This window comes from Lepisma saccharinum, chromosome 19, assembly GCF_977018435.1.
Source record: "Lepisma saccharinum chromosome 19, izLepSacc3.1, whole genome shotgun sequence".
NCBI classification, from domain to species: domain Eukaryota; kingdom Metazoa; phylum Arthropoda; class Insecta; order Zygentoma; family Lepismatidae; genus Lepisma; species Lepisma saccharinum.
Window position 1 is genome coordinate 65,015,824 of NC_139247.1, and position 20,288 is coordinate 65,036,111.

Sequence of the window (20,288 nt, forward strand, 5' to 3'; positions counted from 1 at the left end):
TATTTAGGTATATCGTACAAAGTTCAATCTAAAAACACTTGGATAGTATATCTAGATGTATTTTACTCTTATCTGTTTGTAGAATGGCATTTCACATGAGACATGCCAACCGATAACTTACCTCCACAAGAATATTCAATGTTATTTTGTCTACTTCGAATGATAATTATGGGCATTCCACGTGTAAGTGTCCCTTAACTTCATTTTTTTAAAATTAAATGCAATGCTGTAACATTACCCTATCTTGTGAGTGAAAATCTAAAATTGTCCCTTGGATAAAAATTCAAGTATTATACAGGGTGGTCCATATGTCTTGTTACCCCCTCGAATCAATATCTTGTTATCTCTAATTCAGTGTTTCTTTTGAAGAGATGGCTGACACAAGCTCCTACAATGTAGAAGAGCGCCTTGTTGTCAGTGTTTGGGCCCATGAACGTCCACTTACCGGCAAGACCAGGGAGGATGTGCGACGAGATTTCACGAGACGATTCCAAAAAAATGCACCACCAAAAGTGACAATACTGCATTTGGAAAAGAAACTGTTTATGTTGGGATGTATCAAAGACAAACCGAGGCCTGGTGCACCAACCAAAAGACAGAACACATGTGCAGGAGAGGAGGCATTTGTGCTTCGGTCACCACAGAAGTCACTGCGCAAACAGTCTGCTGAGCTTGGAATCCCGAAAACAACAATGTTAAGACACACGAAGAAGGATCTTGGATTGAAATCCTTTAAACCAGCAAGCGTCAACGAGCTCAGTGATGATGACATGCAGCATATGGAAGAATGTTGGAGGTATTTCCGACACTCCCGCAGCGGGCTGACCTTTTCTTCTCCGATGAATGCGCAATATATCGAAGTGCACGTGCAAGGAATGTGTATTTCTGGTCCAAGGAAAATCCGCATTATTACGAAGAGCTGGAAAAAAACCCTCACATGTGATGCTCTGGGTCGCTATGTCCGCTAAACACTTGATAGGTCCCTGTTTCTTCGATGGCGTAGTCAATCAACACTCCTATCGGGCATTTTTTTATTCCACAGCTCCAAAGAATGAATCTCCTGGGACGTTCCTGGTTTCAACAGGATGCAGCACCGCCTCAATATGCCATCGCTGTCCGGGAATATTTAAGTGAAGTGTTTCCCAATAGGTGGATAGGACGCGGATCGGTACATCATCCGGCACCTCTGGATTGGCATCCCAGAAGCCCTGATCTCTCGACTTGTGACAATGCCCTCTGGGGCATTATTAAGGAAAAGGTATCACAACAACGATACCAAACAACAGAACAATTAAAGGACGCTATTAGGGCAGCCTTTCAGACAACAATCACGAAATATTTGCTTCGTAAAACTCACACAGGTCATGGCGCCGTGTCATTTTGTGCCATGAAAATAATGGTGGTCATACTGACCTTTGGATGCGTGAACAACATCCTGGTTGACGCCGAATCCATACGTCTTACAAATTGTTATATTGTTATTATCATAATATAATATTATGTAAAATTGTTGGTGTCACACGACATGTGGAATGAATGGCTACCTTACACTTTATTATATTATATTGTATTATTATAAAGTTGTATTATTATCAAGTTATGTAAAATTATGGGGTAACAAGACATATGGACCACCCTGTACACAATTAAGTAATAAAGTAGAGGGTATTTTGCATATTATCCGTTTATCTTAACTTTTTGATTTACTTTTGTCTTCTATTGTGTCTATTAATTTCTCCTTTAAGTGTTACATTTCTCCCTGAACTCCACTAGAATATTCAAAGATTAATTACCTTCTCTCTTCGTCTTAAGTAAGTTATTTTTCATCTGTCCACCTTTGACACAAAATTCTTCACTAACAGCTACAAATCTGGGAAAGTATTTTAAGGGTAGTTATGTTTAATGAAGTGTTACGTTTCATATTTAATTGCACAGAAGTGGTGAGAAAAGTGTTGCCTAACTATCAGTAGAATAGTTACTTTAATGTCAAAAATGTAGTCTGCATGTCCCACCTATGACAATGGCATGCGGCTTATACATATCAATCACTGGCATCTTCTGAAACTTTGACCTGGTTTACGACAACGATTCTTACTTATTGTACATTATTACATAAGTCCAACAACTTCAAAATTTTATGTACATTTCTACATACATAAAAAAGTTGGTTTACTGGTGGTAAACCAGGTAATGTGGGAGAATATGCCACTGATATCAATATTTTTCATAAGGAACTCAATTCAATATGGATGAGGCAAAAGTCAAGTTACACAGGAAAACAGAAAAGAAAGTGTGCATACAAACATTACACATTATTGATATTTAATGGATACAGTACGTGTCCTATATGTGCAGCATCTGCTTGCTTGAATGCACGCTTCAATTTGACGTTCCCAGTTGCGGAAGACATCTGCTAGTGTGGTGGTGATTTGGATGGCATCTGTGATCCTACCTTTTGAGGTGCTCCAGGCTTTAATTGTCTTAGCATACAGGATGGCCTTTACGTGTCTCCACATAAAAGAAAGCCAGGGGTGTTAGGTCTGGCAGGTGTGGTGGCTATTCGCCTACGTAACCCAACTTTTGCCTCATCCTGTGGATCTAACTTAAGGTAACACTGTTGAGCCTTGTATACACTAAAAACGTTAACGTTTCCACACAATAACAGGGTCTTCTTCAGATGAAGATTCGCAATAAAATGTGTAGAAATTTATTGTGAATCTGTATCTGAAGAATACCCTGATAGTGTGTGGAAAACTACATTCTTAGTGTATATTTTTTATACATTAAATTTTGCCTTGGTCAGCATTTAAATGTTTTACTAACTTAAAGGGTACAGACACATAGGAAGCGTGTTTTAAGTGATTGTTGACTAGTGGCGACAAGTGATGGAAACCAAAGGAAAAGCTGTTGACATTTCAAGTATGCCTACACACAGAAGAAGCAAGTCCAAAGGCAGCCTAACACCATACCAATAAAGGTTAGTGTCTGCATTCCAGGTGTTTCAGTTACAATGTCCACCACTTGTATGTTACATGGTTCCATATATGCAGCATAGAAAATGTTGCTTTTTGAGGACTTGTAATATCAAAATGAAGCTTACACAAACTAAACAAACAAATGTGAAAGCCCTCTGATATATACAAGGTGTTTCCATGACCTTGAATCAAACTGGAACAGTGGATGGAGACTGACCCAAGTGCCAATATGAAATGTCGAACCTCAGTCCGGAAACGTGTCATTAAAAAGTTATAAGCCAAAACTAGTGTGGGCTGCCTATGACAGTGAAGACAACTGAGAGATGCAGCTTGTAGATTTAATACAGTTATTACTACAGTGTATCATAGTACTCTACGACAAAAACGTTACAGTAATTGGTCAAACTGGAGGCCCCAGCATTGATGCAGGCATGACACCTTGGCAAAAAAGCTCTGTCGCATCCACTTGAACATCCCTGGAGTCGTTCTAACGATATCACAGGCAGCCAAGATTCTTCTCAGCAGGTCCTCTTCACTCTCTACTGGTGTCTCACTCTTGACATGATCCCACAAGAAAAAGATCAAGTGGGGTCAGATCAGCGAGAGAAAGTCGGATCCAATTGACATAAACACTATGTGCAAGGTGAGCTGGGACCCAATCATGGTGCACCCACATGCATTGATGAACAAGTGGGACATGTTTCAAATAACTCTAACAGAATGTCTCGCAAAAAAGTTTTGCCTTATAACTTTTAAATGACGTATTTCCGGACCTGGTCCCCTAATCTCATATTGGAACTTGGGCCAGTCTCCATCCACCTGCCAGTTTCATTAAAGGTCAGAGAAAACCCCTGTATATACATACAATATTAGGCTTTAAAAAATTGTCATATTTGTATTTTGTGTCACTTTTCTGCCACTTTTGGCAATTATGGTGATGAGGATGAATAATGATTAGACAAAACTGATAACTGATCACTTACAAAGAATACCCGTGCCCAGGCTGAGACTTGAACCCAGTGTTGCCACAATCTGAAGCCACAACTTCTCTTCCCAAAAGGCAAAATTTCACATTTTTACAATATTTTTTCTTCACCTACAGAAATTATTCATAATAATTAGGGCTGAACCGATACAGATTCCAATACGCTTACCGATTCCCACCGATACTTGAAAATTACAAAAATTAACATTTGTTCAAATTATTGACCAAAATTGTTGTGTAAATATTCTTCTTCAATTATGTGCTTGAATTTACCAAGAAATTTGCTTTAGAATATTAAAAGAATTACATCAGAATATTAAAATAGATGTTATGTAGTCAAAAAATAGTTTTTCATGCAAAATAACAAGGAAGTTTGAATTGCATAATTTCCAGGATAATTACTAGGGAACGGAACTTTATGTGCTAAAAAACTCAGAAATATTTATTTTTTATGTGTCATAAATGTTGAAAATATGTGATAAAAACAGGAAAATATGTGACAAAAATAAAAACATTTGGTAACAAAAACAAACTATAACATGCATTTTAAACACCTGAAATTAGTTTCTAAATGATTACCTCTTAGCGAGCTATTTTTTGGAAGAGTTGCAGTGGATCATTGTAAATCTGTGACGATTATCTCTAAAAAGCGTCTTATATTGTGAGAAAGATCGCTCCACGTCACAAGAAACAATTCTTGCATATTTGAAGCACGAAATGTCACTAACGCCGAAGTTTTACAAAGCTTCCTCTTCCTCTACTTCACCTCCTTCCAAAACACATGCAATTTGGCACAATGTTTGAAAACCTTGGTTTTTCCCCAAAAATTCTGTACATTTAGACATTTAGATCCAGTGAGTTCTTTCTGTTTCGTTTCTACTATACGGACTTCACCAATGGAAGCTGCCAAAGTGTTCGCGGACGATTCAAGCTTTCATATGGAATTAGAGAGAATGGACAGGTTTGTTGAAATGTATGCCAATTCGACTTTTAAGGAGGGCTCCATCAACAGTTCTTGCAGAATTCTTCTTTGTTGAGATCATTTACAACAGATACAATTTTTTTCAAAGTTCTGGGCATAACATCTGCATCGCGTAAGTACAGGTGTAGGGGAAAGGGGAACCTCAGGACATTTTTGTTTAAAAATGTCTATTCTTCTAGGCGACTTGATAAAATCTTTCTTCCCATTTGAAACCAGTTTATCAACATCGGGATAAAGAGCTCTTATCTTTTCACATATTCTATGCAATGCATGCGCCACACATGTAATGTGCACCATTTTGGGGTAGCTAATGGCAAGACCACTGCATGTAAGCTGCAGCATCTGTCAAGAGAAGAACATTGTCAAATTTTATGCCTTCTAGCCACAATAGCTGCATTGCTTCATTAAAAAGCCTTGCTATCGTTACATGTAGCCAGCCCCAGCTACTTACAGCTATTTTCTCCCAATAGGATCGTAGGCGAGGTGCCAGAAGTCTGCCAGCGAGGGTGTTCAAAGACAAAACAAACCTAGCACTCTCGATATGAAAGAGGTGTGGAGAATAAACATTTTTCCTTCGAGGATTTCGAGGTAGATGAAGTCAATGAGCGATTTTATGTATTTAAAATGAAAATTCGCAAAATATGTATTTACATACGGAAAACTGGAAAATATGTGTTTTTATGTAAAATAAAATTTGCTGTGTTGACATATAAGGCTATGATCAGAATTTTGGCAAAAATGAGGGCCTCTATCTTATCGCAGAAAAAAACATTTATTTACCTAAAGTTCCTTTCCCTAATAATTACACTCCACAAAAATGTGACGCTGCATTTCTGCAGACCCCGTGAAAGCCTAACATTCTGGAAAAGTATCAGCTGGTATAGGTATACAAATTCAAACCGATACTTTCTGATACCGACACCACTAGTATCGGCCGATGCTGATTATTGGCTCAGCCCAAATAATAATGGTAATAAATAACAGAAGTATTCTTGTTGGTACATGTTCATACAAAATACAAAATGTTAAACAAATTAAATCACATACATGCTTATACACAGCTTAATCAATCCCAGATTCAAACCCTGCTCAGCCATGAATGTACAATTATAACATCATTAAGCCTTGATTTCACGACAGAAAAAACTACTTATGCTGACCAAGGCAGTTCTATATTTAATTTTTTAAAAAAAAAAACAACACTTAAGAGCATGATGTTTCAACCCTCCATCAGGATCTTCCTCAGATTATTTTTGTTTCCTTGTGTCAAGAACAAATCAGGAATAAAACAGCACATTTTACAGATTTATTGACTAGTAATGTGAATATGAGGCTCAGCCAGATATTGAACCTGTGTGTTTGGTATTCTGTGACAATGCTTGGCCATCAAGTTTAAAACACCATCCCTGGCATCATGAACTCAATACATCAACTGCATTAACTTCGAAATGAAAATAATCCATTTTGGAAAACATACGTACTTTATTGATTACAAACAATTTTTTTATTTATATGTTGGAACTTTCCCTTGTGCACTTGCATAAAGGACATATTCACAAAACAAATTAAGTCCTTCTCTTTTTCTGAGATTTCTTAATTTTTGCTTTGAAAGCAGCTATATCAATATTCTCGCTACTTGTTGCAGTTTGACTCTTGTATTTTGGTTCTTCGGGTGGCACAAACATCTTCTTCCTTCTTTCTTCACGCATCTTTCCAGCCTCTGCATGTTTCTCGTGCCTCCGCTTTGCTTTCTTTTGAGATTCCGTGAGGAAATACTCACCGGTTGCCAACTCCCTATCCAGTTTACTCTCCAGCTGGGGTGGAGGGAACGGCGTGTAGTCCTTCTTCATCTTCTTCTTCTTCGGCTGCTTTCTCTTACTTATGTTCTTGTTCTTAAATTTCGGCAGGAACCTCTCCCAGTTTTCATTTTCCAACTTCGTATCTTTGCAGAGCTCACGCTTGATCATCATCGCCTTGATGTTGTAGATTGGGTGAATATTATGCATGGTATCTTCGACGATCTTCCTTACATGCTGCAATCCTTTGTACGGCCCCAATGCCGCAACAGTAGTGCCTTGCACTAGCATGTAACAATTCGTTAACAGCTCAATTGACTTCAAAGTACACCCGTTTGGACCAATTAGCCTCTGTCTTCTCTTAATAAACTTTTCCCTATTACGAACAAGCGAACTGATGTTTATTATATCGGACCCTATGTCATCCTGCAGAACGCGAACAGCCTGCTCATACGGAACACTGCGAGACAAAAGTTTAATCATGTCCCTTGCCTTTATGATAATGTATGGATCCCATGTTTTACGAGTAGTCAACACCGTCATTCTACCCTCGATTACATCCAATTCGGCCTTAAGGTTGTATTCACGCAAGGATTTCTGAACCAAAGGCCAGCATTCTCGAAGGTACTGCTCTCTATATTTTGGGAACAGTGTGGCAAAAGAACTCTCTTCGAGAAGTCCATGTGGGTTGTCTTCCTTCTTGAACTCTGGGATCTTCAACTTCCATGCATTATGTACAGGTCCTGTGACTTCTTGATCCTTTTCGTTTTCAGAGTCGCTCATCTTTCCTGCAATGAGAAATATTGACAATGATTTAGCTGTTACATTGAGGCTGTAAAAAGTAACTCCAATTTATCAAATTTACAAGAGAGAGGAAATAATGTATTCTTGTACTTTATCCTGGGAATTTCTGGAGCAAGACCAGAAGAAGCAAATGGGTGGAAGAGAGCAGTACATGCTGCTGCAAAGGTTGCAAACCGCAGCCGCTTTTACCCGTTCCCTCTCAAGTTGATTTGGCAAAATGGTAACTTACAACACCATGTTACAAAAACTCCACAAGAGACATAAAAACAATAACAAAACATAATCTTTCCCCACATATCTACCAACACAGTATATCTTTTAATTCTTGAGTCACTTGTGCAGAGACTTGCATTTGTTCCCTCGCTCCGGAGGTTCCCAGGACAGAGTATAGAAATATGCCTGACTCTTATAAAGAGTCAGTAAATTGTAGATACGTGACTCCACCTTACTGTTAAAATTTAGACGTGGAGATATGTCGGATATATCGATCTATCTGCAAATAGAGCTCTTCAGAGGAGTTTATGTACACAAAACTGAAAACTTTATTTTTGGTTACGTCCTTATATGAAATGTCAAAGATACATTATCCATGAAGAATGAAACTTTTGGGGGTATAAAAATGAAAATCTATTAAAAGGAGCAAATTTACAATACCGGATCCCTCCCCGATTTTTGTAATATTTCGCATACTCACTAATTGAGGCCTCCTAATCACGAATTTGAAGTTAAAATTTGGGGGTCACGTGTAGAAATTGCAAAATAAGGGGGTCCGTGATCACAATCGACAATGCTTGATTGGTCATTACTTATCGCAAGATTTTGAGTTTCGAATACTTAAGGAATGAAATATATATTCTTGACATTACTACGACCCCAAATTTTAACTATGCTTGCCTAACCTAACCTTACCGTGAATGGTTCGTGGGGCTATCCGTCAATGGTTTGTGAGACTACCTGTGCATGGTTTTAAGACCCCAAATTTTAACTACGTTTGCTTAACCTAACCTAACCTTACCGAGAATGGTCAGTGGGGCTATCCGTGAATGGTTTTGCGCTAATTGTGATAACGAACCGATACAAAAATCTTATTTGCGTAAAACTTTAATGGCAAATGTTCTTCATCAAAGATGCCATTTTTGTATCCTGTAATTTTACGATTGATGCATTGTTGCCAAACTTGACTGTAATCAACAACTCTTTTACTGTTCTTTTCCGCCATTCTTACATGATCCATGCTCTCCAAGTATGAAATCAACAGTGTAGCAACACTAGACAGTGTAACTAATTGCAGACATCAATTGTTCATATCAACAAATATGGTTCCCATACTTGTATACAGAGAATCATTGCGAGAATAGAAAAGCTTATTTTACAACTTCTACACGTTAATGAACAATTTCTACACCTCGCCCCAACATGTTAACCTCAGATAAATCATCGCAACAAATTATTTCGTGAGTATAAGCAGTAGCATAGAAATTACACACAATGTTCTGAAACTTGACATATATTCTAGTTCTTGTATTAATGTATTTGCACAGTTCAGTATTTATTGAAGTGGCCTCTGTGGTGGAGCGGTTAACACATCATGTTACTTACCTAGGGATCCTGAATTTGAAACCCAGTCTGACCATGGGTTTTATTTGTGAATGTCCCTTCATCAATTTCATCACATCATCACTCATTCTCATTTTTACGATTATCCACAAGTGGCAGAAAGCGAAGTGAGGAGGAGTCAGTAAATAGAACACAAACTGATGTAGGATAGCTGAAAATAGAAGTGAGTACTTTCTAAAAGTGTCATTAGGTGGCACCACAATCCAGTTTGATGATATTCAGTTGGTAGTCGCTAGATAGCACACACACGCATGGGCAGTTCCATTTAAAAATGGCGACCATGTTCGAGGAGTGTACGTTAGAAAACCAACATGCTGTTGTGTGTTTTATGTGGGTAAAAAGACTTCCTGCAAAGGATATTCAGAAGGAAATGTTTCGTGCTTACAGTGAGAAGTATTTGTCACGTAAAGCGGTGCATAATTGGGTCGATAAATTCTTGCACGGATGGTAAACGTTTTGCAGATGATGATGATGTTGAAGATCAGTTGCGACTGTGGCTGGGATAGCAGCCCAAAGATTTTTATGAGCAAATTTTGGGTCACTGACAAAGCGATGGGATAAGTGTAATCATGTTAAAAAATAAAAATGCTTTTCAAGTCAGTATCTCACTCAGAATTTTTTTAATAAATGTTTGTGATCTACTTACTGACAACCTTGTAAATAAACCAAATTAAATTCAAATCAATCAGTACTTAATTTTAAAGTAAAACTTGGCCTAGTTTATAATATATTACTCAGAAAAGATGAATTTTCATAGAAACAATAATATTATACCAATCTGCTAAAAATAATAGTTAAAAATAGCCTTCACCACAAGAGTAACAAAAACACTAAAAAAAATAATCCTTCATATGTACAAATGAGAATATCAAATCTCTTAGGTGTCCCTAGCAACATTTTACAATGTTGTTTGACCAGGAACACAATTATAGCAAAATGAAAAGTGTCACAAGAGTTACACAAATGCAGTGTCACAAGAAAAACATGCCTTCTTTTTAATTTTTGTTTCTGCTAGTTGTCAGTTAATTTGTTTTAGATGCAACTGTTTGTTGTTCATGCACTAAGAAGTACAACTTAACAAAGATAAGTAATAATTTTGGTATTAACAACTTAGTGATAATCTAGGAGTCCCTCCCAGATGCTGCAAAATAAAAATCCTTAAAGGAAATAGTTTTGAGAGCAAAGCAGGATATTCATGTTCTGTTTCAGCAAGAGCACAATGTAAAGCATACTTCAGAACAGTTAATAAATTTTAAATGGACCATGTGCTGAATGATTAAATATTCCCAAACTTGGTTTAACATGAACATATTGGTACCACAAACTTGCATCAATGTTGCATACTGTAGCAGTTATAGATGTCTAACTGTTGTCACTAAAATATCAAATATCACTCAGCAACAACATGATAAAGATTGCAGGTTTGTGTAGAACACTATGATGCTCAAAATATGTTACTACTTACTCTATGGTGACACAAATGTGTGCATGAACTGCAACTGACACAAGTAGCGACTATTGTTCCTCCCCCTTATCCAGTGTATTTTTATACGTACAAATAATGAAAAACAAAAAACAAGTGAGTCAAGTGTTTCACCTACGTTAGGGTGACCAGATTTTTTTAAAATGAAAAGCAGGACATTCATGGATGTGGATGTGTACCGGGAGGGGGGGGGGGAATTGCAGCTAGAACTAAAAGAGCACAGGGTTAAGTGCAAACCCCCCCCCCCCCTTTTTGGCAAAGGAATAGTAATGCTGCTTAAATATTACAAAATTCTCTTTAATCTGTTTTCTTCTTGATTTGATTTTTATTATTTAGTGTCGCCTTCCTCTCATTTTTGGTTAATTGCATCAATGAATATGAGTGATGATAATATTAAATTCATGAATGGACACTCCATGCCCAGGCCGGGATTCAACCCCAGGACCCCTGGCATCCACTTTAACACCAAGGTCTTGTCTTCTTACATATTTCTCTTTTTCATTCGTCCTCTTGCTCATATTTTTAATTTTATAGATTATCCTTCTTATCTCCCACTCTTGCATAATAATATCAATGAAATTATCACCATAAAATTCACAATATTTGTATTCATAATTTGATATTCAAGTTGAGAGTGTGTCTAGTCACAAACAGAATATTTAAAAAAAAAATAACATTACAACTAATTACGAGGGTCATTTGGAAAGTAACCGCCGTTGTGGCATGGCGCTAGTAGTAGTGGGCAGAGCACAACTGTTGTTACGTCACACAATCTGTGATTCAGTAAGCTTCCAGCTGTGCTAGTGAGAGCTACGTGCATGTGCTGGTTATAATGTCACAAAATGTGTGCTGCTATCAAAAACCCTGCCAAATGCGAGATACGCGGAGTGATAAGATTTCTTTGGATAAAAATTCATGGAACGTGGTACGACAATCACTTCTTAAGTTTACTGTAACACTTTGCAGAAACTGAGAAGAGCCATCCAGAAGAAACATCGTGGTCTGCTGACATTTAGGGTTGTGTTCGTGCATGACAACGCTCACCTTCACACTGCTCGGCGAACACAAGACCATTTGCACCAATTCAAATGGGACGTTTTTGATCATCCCCCATACATCCTGGACTTGGATCCTTCTGATTTTCATCTGTTCACTCACATGAAGAAGTGGCTTGGGGCACAGCACTTCGCTGACGATCTTCAAAATGCTGTGACAGGTTGGTTGAATTCCCAGGCGGCTGAGTTTTATGCAGAAGGGATTGGTAAGTTAGTGAAACGATATGACAAATGCTTGCATTTACATGGCGACTATGTTGAAAAATAGAGGACAGCTGTACCTTTCAGATGTAAAGTAAAAATTTGTTGCATCTATGTGGGTTTTTTATACCCAAATGGTGGTTACATTCCAAATGAGCCTCGTATTAAGTGTGTGTGTGTGTTTTTTTTTTTTAATGTAAAGGTTTGATCTTATAGTAAAAAACTATGCTGAGTAAGGATAGGCCATATAAAATTTATTCAAGTCCTACAGTATTTAAACAATAAATTTTATACTTCAAGTGAAAAATTGTCTCTCGCGGTCACAAAAGTAACGGTGAACATGCCAATATTATTTGTAATAAACAGACTTGAACACTGGCAACATAAAATATAAACCTCTTCAGCACCACTGTACGATGGTGCAGTTATTCGCATAGATTCCTGTAAAATTGGTTTTCAACTGATAGAAGATGGATTAGTTCCAGAAAAGCACTTAAAGAAATATCCCAATAACTTTGATGGGGCGTGAAATTGTTTAAAATCTGATAGAATCTACTAGGTAGATTGTGCTGCTGGATCATAATTTAACCTGCTGCTTGTTTTGCACTAGTGGCAGTGTCAAGGTAACGTATTCAGCTTGTAAAAATCCATATCAAATTTTGCAATACAATCACCCTTAGAAATATTCGGTAACAGTTCGATATATCGGAGACACTTTTCTTCAAATTTGCAGAGAAACTACTTACGGAAATCAGTTTCTGTAGCATTGTCGAAGTTCTTCAAGGTATATTCTTTCATCTTTAAATCTATTTCAGCCGGAAATCAATTCCCGTTGCTTCAATTTAAGCTGAAACTTAACCATGCCGTTTTTTAACTATGTTTGCTAACCTAACCTTCTGTGAATGGTCCGTGGGGCTATCCATGAATGGTTTGTGGGGCTCGCACCATGACACACCATGTAACACTTTGAGAAATGGCTTATATTAGTGTAAAAAGTGTTTCTAATCGTGTGAAAACCTTAATGGCACCTTCAAATATGTTCCGCAATACACAATTGGTAAGTACAAACCATACCGAAAAACAAAATATCTGATTTTAAAGTGTCTCCGATATAACAAATTGATACCAAATATTCATTTTAATGGTAGCATAAACCCACTTTATTCATAGCATAATTGCATTATGATCATTACCTCCCACGGTCACCCTCTAATCAAAATGTCATGGGTTCAATACATGGTGGAGGCACATACATAGTGGTTGGATCCTACTTTAAACTGTATTTCTAGTCCAGCCTAAAGCAGACTTAAAACAAAAACTCAAGAAGTTATTGACTCCAACCTGGGGGTGCCCATCCACTTCAAGGCCTATAACCCACTCCCCCCCAAAAGGGTAGAACATTCGCCCCCCCCCTTTCAGCTGAATTATTTACTCAAATTATTATGGTTAGACAAAATTTGCAGAACAATATAATACAGACATACTTAAGCAATATATGTTTACTTTAGGTACTTAGGCTCACTTTCATGTTTGCTAACATAAAACATACAAAACTGCTCAGGCTCACTGCCATGTTAGTGTACTGAACCTTATTCTTAGTAGTTTGTCTGCTTGATTAACCTTGTCTTAATACAAACAGTATCCCCCCCCCCCCAACCAAACCGATTCTAAAGGCCTAAGAGTGGGTGTTTAATTTCAACCCCATAGCCCAATCACCAACAGGTAGATATGAAGAAATTAGAATGTAGAAATGCTCATTAATGTCGTCGCAGAGCAAGATGTCCTTTTTTCCCACAATTGACAGATGCGTTCAGGAAATGCCTCTGCCTGGGGCAACCCTGCCTCCAACAGCAATATTGAATTTATTGCAATATACATTGTGAAAATATGTAGATATTTTTTTGTGGGAATGAAAACTGAGAAAACGAAGACATTGTCATTCACATTCTGAATAGAAATTGCAACATACTGACTCAACTTCCATCAAAATCGGTCAATTAACAGAAATATGGACAGTTTTGCGATCGAGTGACTGCCATTTATGACCTCATAGCAGGAAAATGTACTGGGTGGAGGATGTTCATTCAAGTCAAAAATACTTCCTAAGACACCTAATAAGCATTGACAAAAAAAGTTCTCCTTACTCAAACTTTTCTACAGAACCACAGCTGGGGACAGAACTGAAGACAATGCTAAACACAATAGTGGGCTGTATCTCTGAATGTTGCCAGAAAACTTTGTTTACATTTTCCTCACTAATCATTTTCAGTATCATTGCAGTTTTATGTCATTTCTGAAGTTGCTTAACTCCTATTTTGCTCTGTTGGAATCATCTTGTGAATTTTATTCTGATTTTGTTATATTATTTCTAAAAAGCAAAATTATATTAAAGAGGGGAGAAAATGGAAGGAAGTACACTGTGGGGTGGACCAAGAAAGAAGATTGTTTTTATAAGAAGAAAATCTAAACAAGTGTAAGTCTACGCACAATTGAACTATGATTATGCCTTGCTTGATATATTAATATTAATTTTCATATAAACTTTAAAGATCAGAAATTTATTTATGAGTGAAATTGTTGAGATCAGAGCATAGACTTGTAAGAAATAAATTTACTGGGTTGCGGTCTCACAAAGGTTGAGAACCACTACAACAAGCAGGCAAAATACATCACTAGTTGCTCCGTGACCAGGTTTAGTGGCCATTAAACCAAATTATACATGATGTACTGGAAAGCCCAAATATATTTTACTGAACACAAAATTTAATGTAAAGAGATTTCATACTAGATTTGCAAAAGGTAGAGCAGTATTTTCTTTATTGCTTCATGTATGTGTACGTATGTTCTCCTCCATGGCCGTGCAGTTTAAGGCGCTGTGCTTTGGACTCCGACTGCAGGACGGCATGGGTTTGACTCCACCTGGGTTCTCAGCCTGTGTAGAGGACCGGTGGCAACCCACCATCGTGAGGAAATTGTGGAGCTATGAGTGAGTAGCGCAACCTGGTCTCGGAAACCTCCTACAAAGGCTGGGGTTTTGACATGCTGACCCCACGTCACCCCATTACTGGTTGAAGATCTCCACACCTCTAAGAAGGATTGTTGGAGGGAGACTGGCAGTCGGGAGTTAAGGGCTGTAGAGCCACCGGTTATTATTATTATGTGTTCGCATAACACATTCAAACATTGATAATCATATCATACTATTAGGTTATATGAAAAACACATACAAAACTACTATAGTTATGTTAATATGTTTATACTACATAGATAGGCTATATTGGTACCAGTTTTATTAACATAACAGTAACAGTTTCATATATCGGAGACACATTTCTTCATTTTTACAGAAGAAACTACTTACGGAAATGAGTTTCTCTAAGGTTTTCATCGTTCGTCGAGGTATTTTCTTTCATCGTGGAATCTATTTGACCGGGAAATCATGAATTTTTCAAGAGAAATATCTCACCAACACACAAGTGCCATTGCATTCGCTACGTGAACCGGATGCTGCATACGTTTGGTGACTATAGTAACAGTTTCGTATATCGGAAACCACATTTCTTCATTTTTACAGAAGAAACTACGGAGCAAATGTACAACACCGGAAGTATCTCCGATTGCTTTCAAATTCGGCATACTCACTTTTGGCCTCATAATCACTAATCTGCAGTTAAAATTTGGCGGTCACGTCTAGAAATTGCAAAATAAGTTGAAAAAAGTTGGTCCGTGAACGGAGTAAACACCCTTGATTTATGAAGAAAACAACTATTTTTTTTTTGCAATGATTAGCATTTAAAAACTATGTTTATGATGACCCTTAATTTTAACTATGCTTGCCTAACCTAACCTAGCCTTACCGTGAATGGTTCGTGGGGCAAACATGTTTTCCACCTTTATTCAAGATGCAATTTTCTCACATGCAATCAACACACTCACTTATTGCACAACACTTGAGCAACGTTGATACCAAGACCGTCGTGCGGAAAGGAAGACGTCTTCATATCATTTCCATGTTAGTGTATGGGGAATCATAGCGGTAACTGACAAGGTTATTTTGCAATTTCTAGATGTGACCGCCAGTTTATAACTGCAGATTCGTGATTACAAGGCCAAAATTAGTGAGTATGCCGAATTTGAAAGTAATCCGATATACTTCCGGTATTGTCAATTTATACCGAAACTACTTACGGAAATGAGTTTCTCTAAGGTTTACAACGTTCGTCGAGGTATTTTCTTTCATCGTGGAATATATTTGATGGGAAATCATGTATTTTTCAAGAGAAATATCTCACAGACGCACAATTGCCATGGTTTTAATTTGCCTACCGTACCTAAACTGGATGCAGTATACGTTTCATGATGTAAACATCGGTCAGTGTTTCCAACCCCTTTTTTTTCTTTCACTATGCTTGCCTAAACTAACCTTATCGGAAATGGTTTGTGGGGCTATCCGTCAGATACCATGCAAAATGGTTCATGGGGCTATCCCTGAATGGTTCGTGGGGCTATATGTGACTGGTTCGTGCGACTATCCGTCAGCTACCAATGCATAATGTACAATTTCCACCGGTGACGAACAAGATACTAGGTATTTTTCGGTGAAGAAGGTTGGAAACACTGCATACCCAAAAATTCTAGTCAAGATGTGGCCGCGGTAAAACTTTACTATACCAGAGACGGATTTCTTCAAATTTACAGGAGAAAGTACTTACGCAAATCATTTTCTGTAGCGTTGTTGATGTTTGGGAATGTAGTTTTGATCCATTTTAATGCTAATTCGTGTGGTTTTCTAGGAAAATCTCTCTCCGATGCACTTTTGCTGCTGCCGCCATTTGCTTTCTGCACGAGAGCACAATACGCTCTCGTATTGTCAGGATATGCTAAATTGCAGCCGCCATTTGCTTTCTGCACGAGAGCACAATATGCTCTCGTATTGTCAGGATATGCTAAATTGAACGAAAGAAGTGCTAATGGAACCTAACCTAACGTAGTAGGCATACCTCGTCCCCGTGATGGTTTGTGGGGCAATCGTGAATTTTTGGGCTAACGTCGATGATTTTGGGGGCTGCCCGTGGATGGTTTGTGGGAAATAAGGACCAACAGTAAGTACTCGTTAATGTAAGAAATAGACATTATTTTCGTTAGAAATTCATTATTTCACCTAAAGAAATGTTCCGCACTGCAGAACAGTACGTTAGCAACGTAAAAAATTGCGAAATGAATCATTGATAGGTGTCTCCGGTATATTAAAGTAGTACCGTGGCCGCCATATTGTGTGTTATGGAAGCGGGAATCAAAGAAATCACTGTATGTGAAAAATTGTTTGTTTTCGTGTAAAAATCATAATGGCACCTTGAACTATGTTCCGCAATACACAATTGGGGTACTACTTTACTATACCGGAGACACCTATCAACGATTTATTTCGCAATTTTTTACATTGCTAACGTACCATTCTGCATTGTGGAACATTTCATTAGGTGAAATAATGAATTTCTAACGAAAATAATTTCTATTTCTTATATTAACGAGTACTTACTGTTGTTCCTTATTTCACACAAAAATCCACGGGTAGCCCCAAAAACAATTGACGTTAGACCAAAAATTCACGATAGCCCCACGAACCATCACGGGAACGAGGTATGCCTACTAGGTTAGGTTAGGCCTGTTAGGTTAAATTCCATTAGCACTCCTTTCGTTCAATTTAGCATATACGGACAATACGAGAGCGTATTGTGCTCTCGTGCAGAAAGCAAATGGCAGCAGCAGCAATAGCACGTCTGAAATAGATTTTCATAGAAAAACAGATGCATTCCCATTAAAATGGATCAAAACTACATTCCCGAACACCAACAACGCTACAGAAAATGATTTGCGTAAGTACTTTCTCCTGTTAATTTGAAGAAAACCGTCTCTGGTATAGTAAAGTGTTACCCACAATTGGTAAGTACGAACCATGCGAAACACAAAATATCCGATTTTAATGTGTTTCCGATATATGAAACTCTTACCGACATACGTAAATTGCAGAATTTTGGGAATAAAGACAGGATAGGAGGGGTTAGTTAATGGAATTTTGAGTTCGTGTCGGGGAGGCTAGATAAACTGTTTGGTGCGTACAAATGTTTGAATAATAAATATCAATCAGTTGTATTTTACCTGCTTAGGAAATGTGCATTTGCATTAGTTCCAATATTAATAGTCGATAGAATATGTGTAACTAAAAAGTTCGAATTCTAGAACAGCACAGCCTACTACTACTCTCTCTTCACCGCTTTTACTGCCAACTTTCGGTATCTCTATGATCAATTTTACCAACTGCATAACACCAATCGAAGTTTTCAGAAATTTTATTCGGGGAAATAGTAAAATTTATGGGTGTGCGGGTTCCCGAAAAGTCGGGACTGGGACCAGTCGGCATCGCGTCCCGATCCCGACTTTTCGGGATGCCGAACAGTCGGGAAATAACGAATGGTCATTTTAAAAAGTCGTTAATTCTCGACGTTTTCGGCCTTGTAAGTGTCTGTAAATTATCGGAAATTTTTACTTCTTATTCCAGAAATGCAAAAACAATCACCTCAGGTGAAAATTACGTGTACAGTTCGAGATTCCCGGAGCTTCGGGAAATTACGAACATTTTTCGTCCCGAAAATTTCACGACTTTGCAAATTTTTCCGTCCCGAATCATAGCCCGAACTTCAGGATTTTAAAAATTTCCATGCCGTCTCGACAAAATGATTTCCGTTTCGAACAGTAGTGACTTGACTATGGGGGTTATTCCTGAGTAAACAAAAAATAATCAATCAGAAAATTCGATTATAGATGGCGGAGAAAAAACTTCCGGTTTGGGCAATTTTTCAATGTAAACAAGTGGAATACAGATTGTCACCGAGCTTATTTTCTTATAAAAGATCGGACACAAAATGGATCACTTGAAATTTCTGAGTGATATACAGAAACAAAGGTACCTAGAAAAGATTGGCAATTTCCCGGATCCTTTGGATGAAGATTTACGGAAAAATATTAGTAGTCTTTTCCAAGACAATGTTGATCTTCAACCAACAGTTTCTTGTTAAGACTTCTGCAGGTTGAAATAAAGCTTTCATAAACTATAAACATTGAAATACTTCAATCTTACAACAGTAAAATGTATGATTTTCGACATTTTGTAGTCAAACACAGTCCCTTTAATTTTATCATATGGCTTAGAAAGAGCGTCGTCAGAAATTTTTCTAGGTGGTAAAGGCCAGTAATAAATGTAGAATAGTAGAAATAATAATAATTACAACTGTTATAAATGTTATACAATAAATAATTACTACACTAATTAAAAAAACAAATTTTATTCAAGATTTATTATTATTTATTTATTTATTAATGCTACTCGATCTATAAGCCGAGTGCATATCCAGCACAACAGTTACAATACGAAAATGCACTGTTATTGTATTTTATTATTTACTTTTGTAAGTGTCGTCCAAGAAAAGACTTTAGAAGTTAGTAAAAATTTTACTAATAAAGTTTACATTGATTACATTAAATTAACTTAAAATTATAATTTTTGCAATTCTGAATGATTACAAACTGTTCCAATATTTAAATATAGTCAACACATGTGCGTTAGACAATTATAATTTTCGAATTATAATTTGATTTACTTCAGTCATGCTTCAGTGATTAGTGTCTGTCGACTATAGAGCCTATTCCCTTGTGTTTGTGTCCAGTCTTTTCGCTTTACCTCCTGAATCCACTGATTTTTCCGTATCGGATCTGTCTGAAAACTATGCATAGATACCCGAGAAAGAATATTTGTTCCCAACCTCGTGTTGAAACCAACAGTCATGCAAGGATTGTCCCCATTTTCTGTGGGACATTACCCTTACACCTTTGAAATCCATTTTATTTTTTCAAAACCGGAAGTAGTGTCCCCGCCTACGCCGAACACGAACGAAAATGTAAACATCCGGTGAATAGCGCAAGGGTTTACAAAGAAAATGTTCAATTTATCATTAAGATAAAGGAAAGGTGAAAGGAGATATACATGTTTTGTAAGTGGAAGAATAAGAACAAAATTAGTGTCAGTAATCTGTGATTTCAACACATGCTGTATGTGCTGTATATACAAACACACATGTTGGTGAAAAGACTTTGTAATTGAACGTAAATGTGATGAAATTTATGTTGTAAGTTTAAACCTTATGTATAATCATTGGAAAATATTTGTGATTTTTTAATTTAGAACAGTAGAGGATAATAACAAGTTTTCAGAATTTTGGAAATTAGTGTGGATGCAATTTGGGAAGTTCAGAGAAACTAAATTTGGCCCAAGTTCCTTTTGTTTTATTGCGATTTCATGATGCTATGAATGCAATTTTAACATGGTTCGATTT

The 20,288-nt window shown here is 37.3% G+C and overlaps 2 protein-coding genes across 2 annotated transcripts in view; one reads left to right on the forward strand and one right to left on the reverse strand.

The window, feature by feature from the left end:
• Positions 1–6,133: 6,133 nt before the first annotated feature.
• dbe (KRR1 small subunit processome component homolog dbe) lies at positions 6,134–18,194 on the reverse strand. Its single transcript, XM_083141362.1, has 2 exons — positions 18,058–18,194; positions 6,134–7,526 (listed from the first exon to the last, which is right to left on the reverse strand). The coding sequence occupies exon 2, from the start codon at positions 7,519–7,521 to the stop codon at positions 6,508–6,510; it is 1,014 nt and encodes a 337-aa protein (XP_082997488.1). The 5' UTR covers positions 7,522–7,526; positions 18,058–18,194; the 3' UTR covers positions 6,134–6,507.
• Positions 18,195–20,001: 1,807 nt separating this feature from the next.
• Elp1 (elongator complex protein 1) overlaps positions 20,002–20,288 on the forward strand; it is a 67,387-nt gene continuing 67,100 nt past the window's right edge. The window contains exon 1 of the mRNA XM_083140980.1: positions 20,002–20,081. The gene's annotated coding sequence lies outside the window, so the exon portion shown is untranslated. The remainder of the gene's footprint in view (positions 20,082–20,288) is intronic.

Coding starts and splice junctions, on each gene's coding strand:
- dbe (XM_083141362.1), bottom strand. CDS start 7,521: ATGAGCGACTCTGAAAACGAAAAGGATCAAGAAGTCACAGGACCTGTA.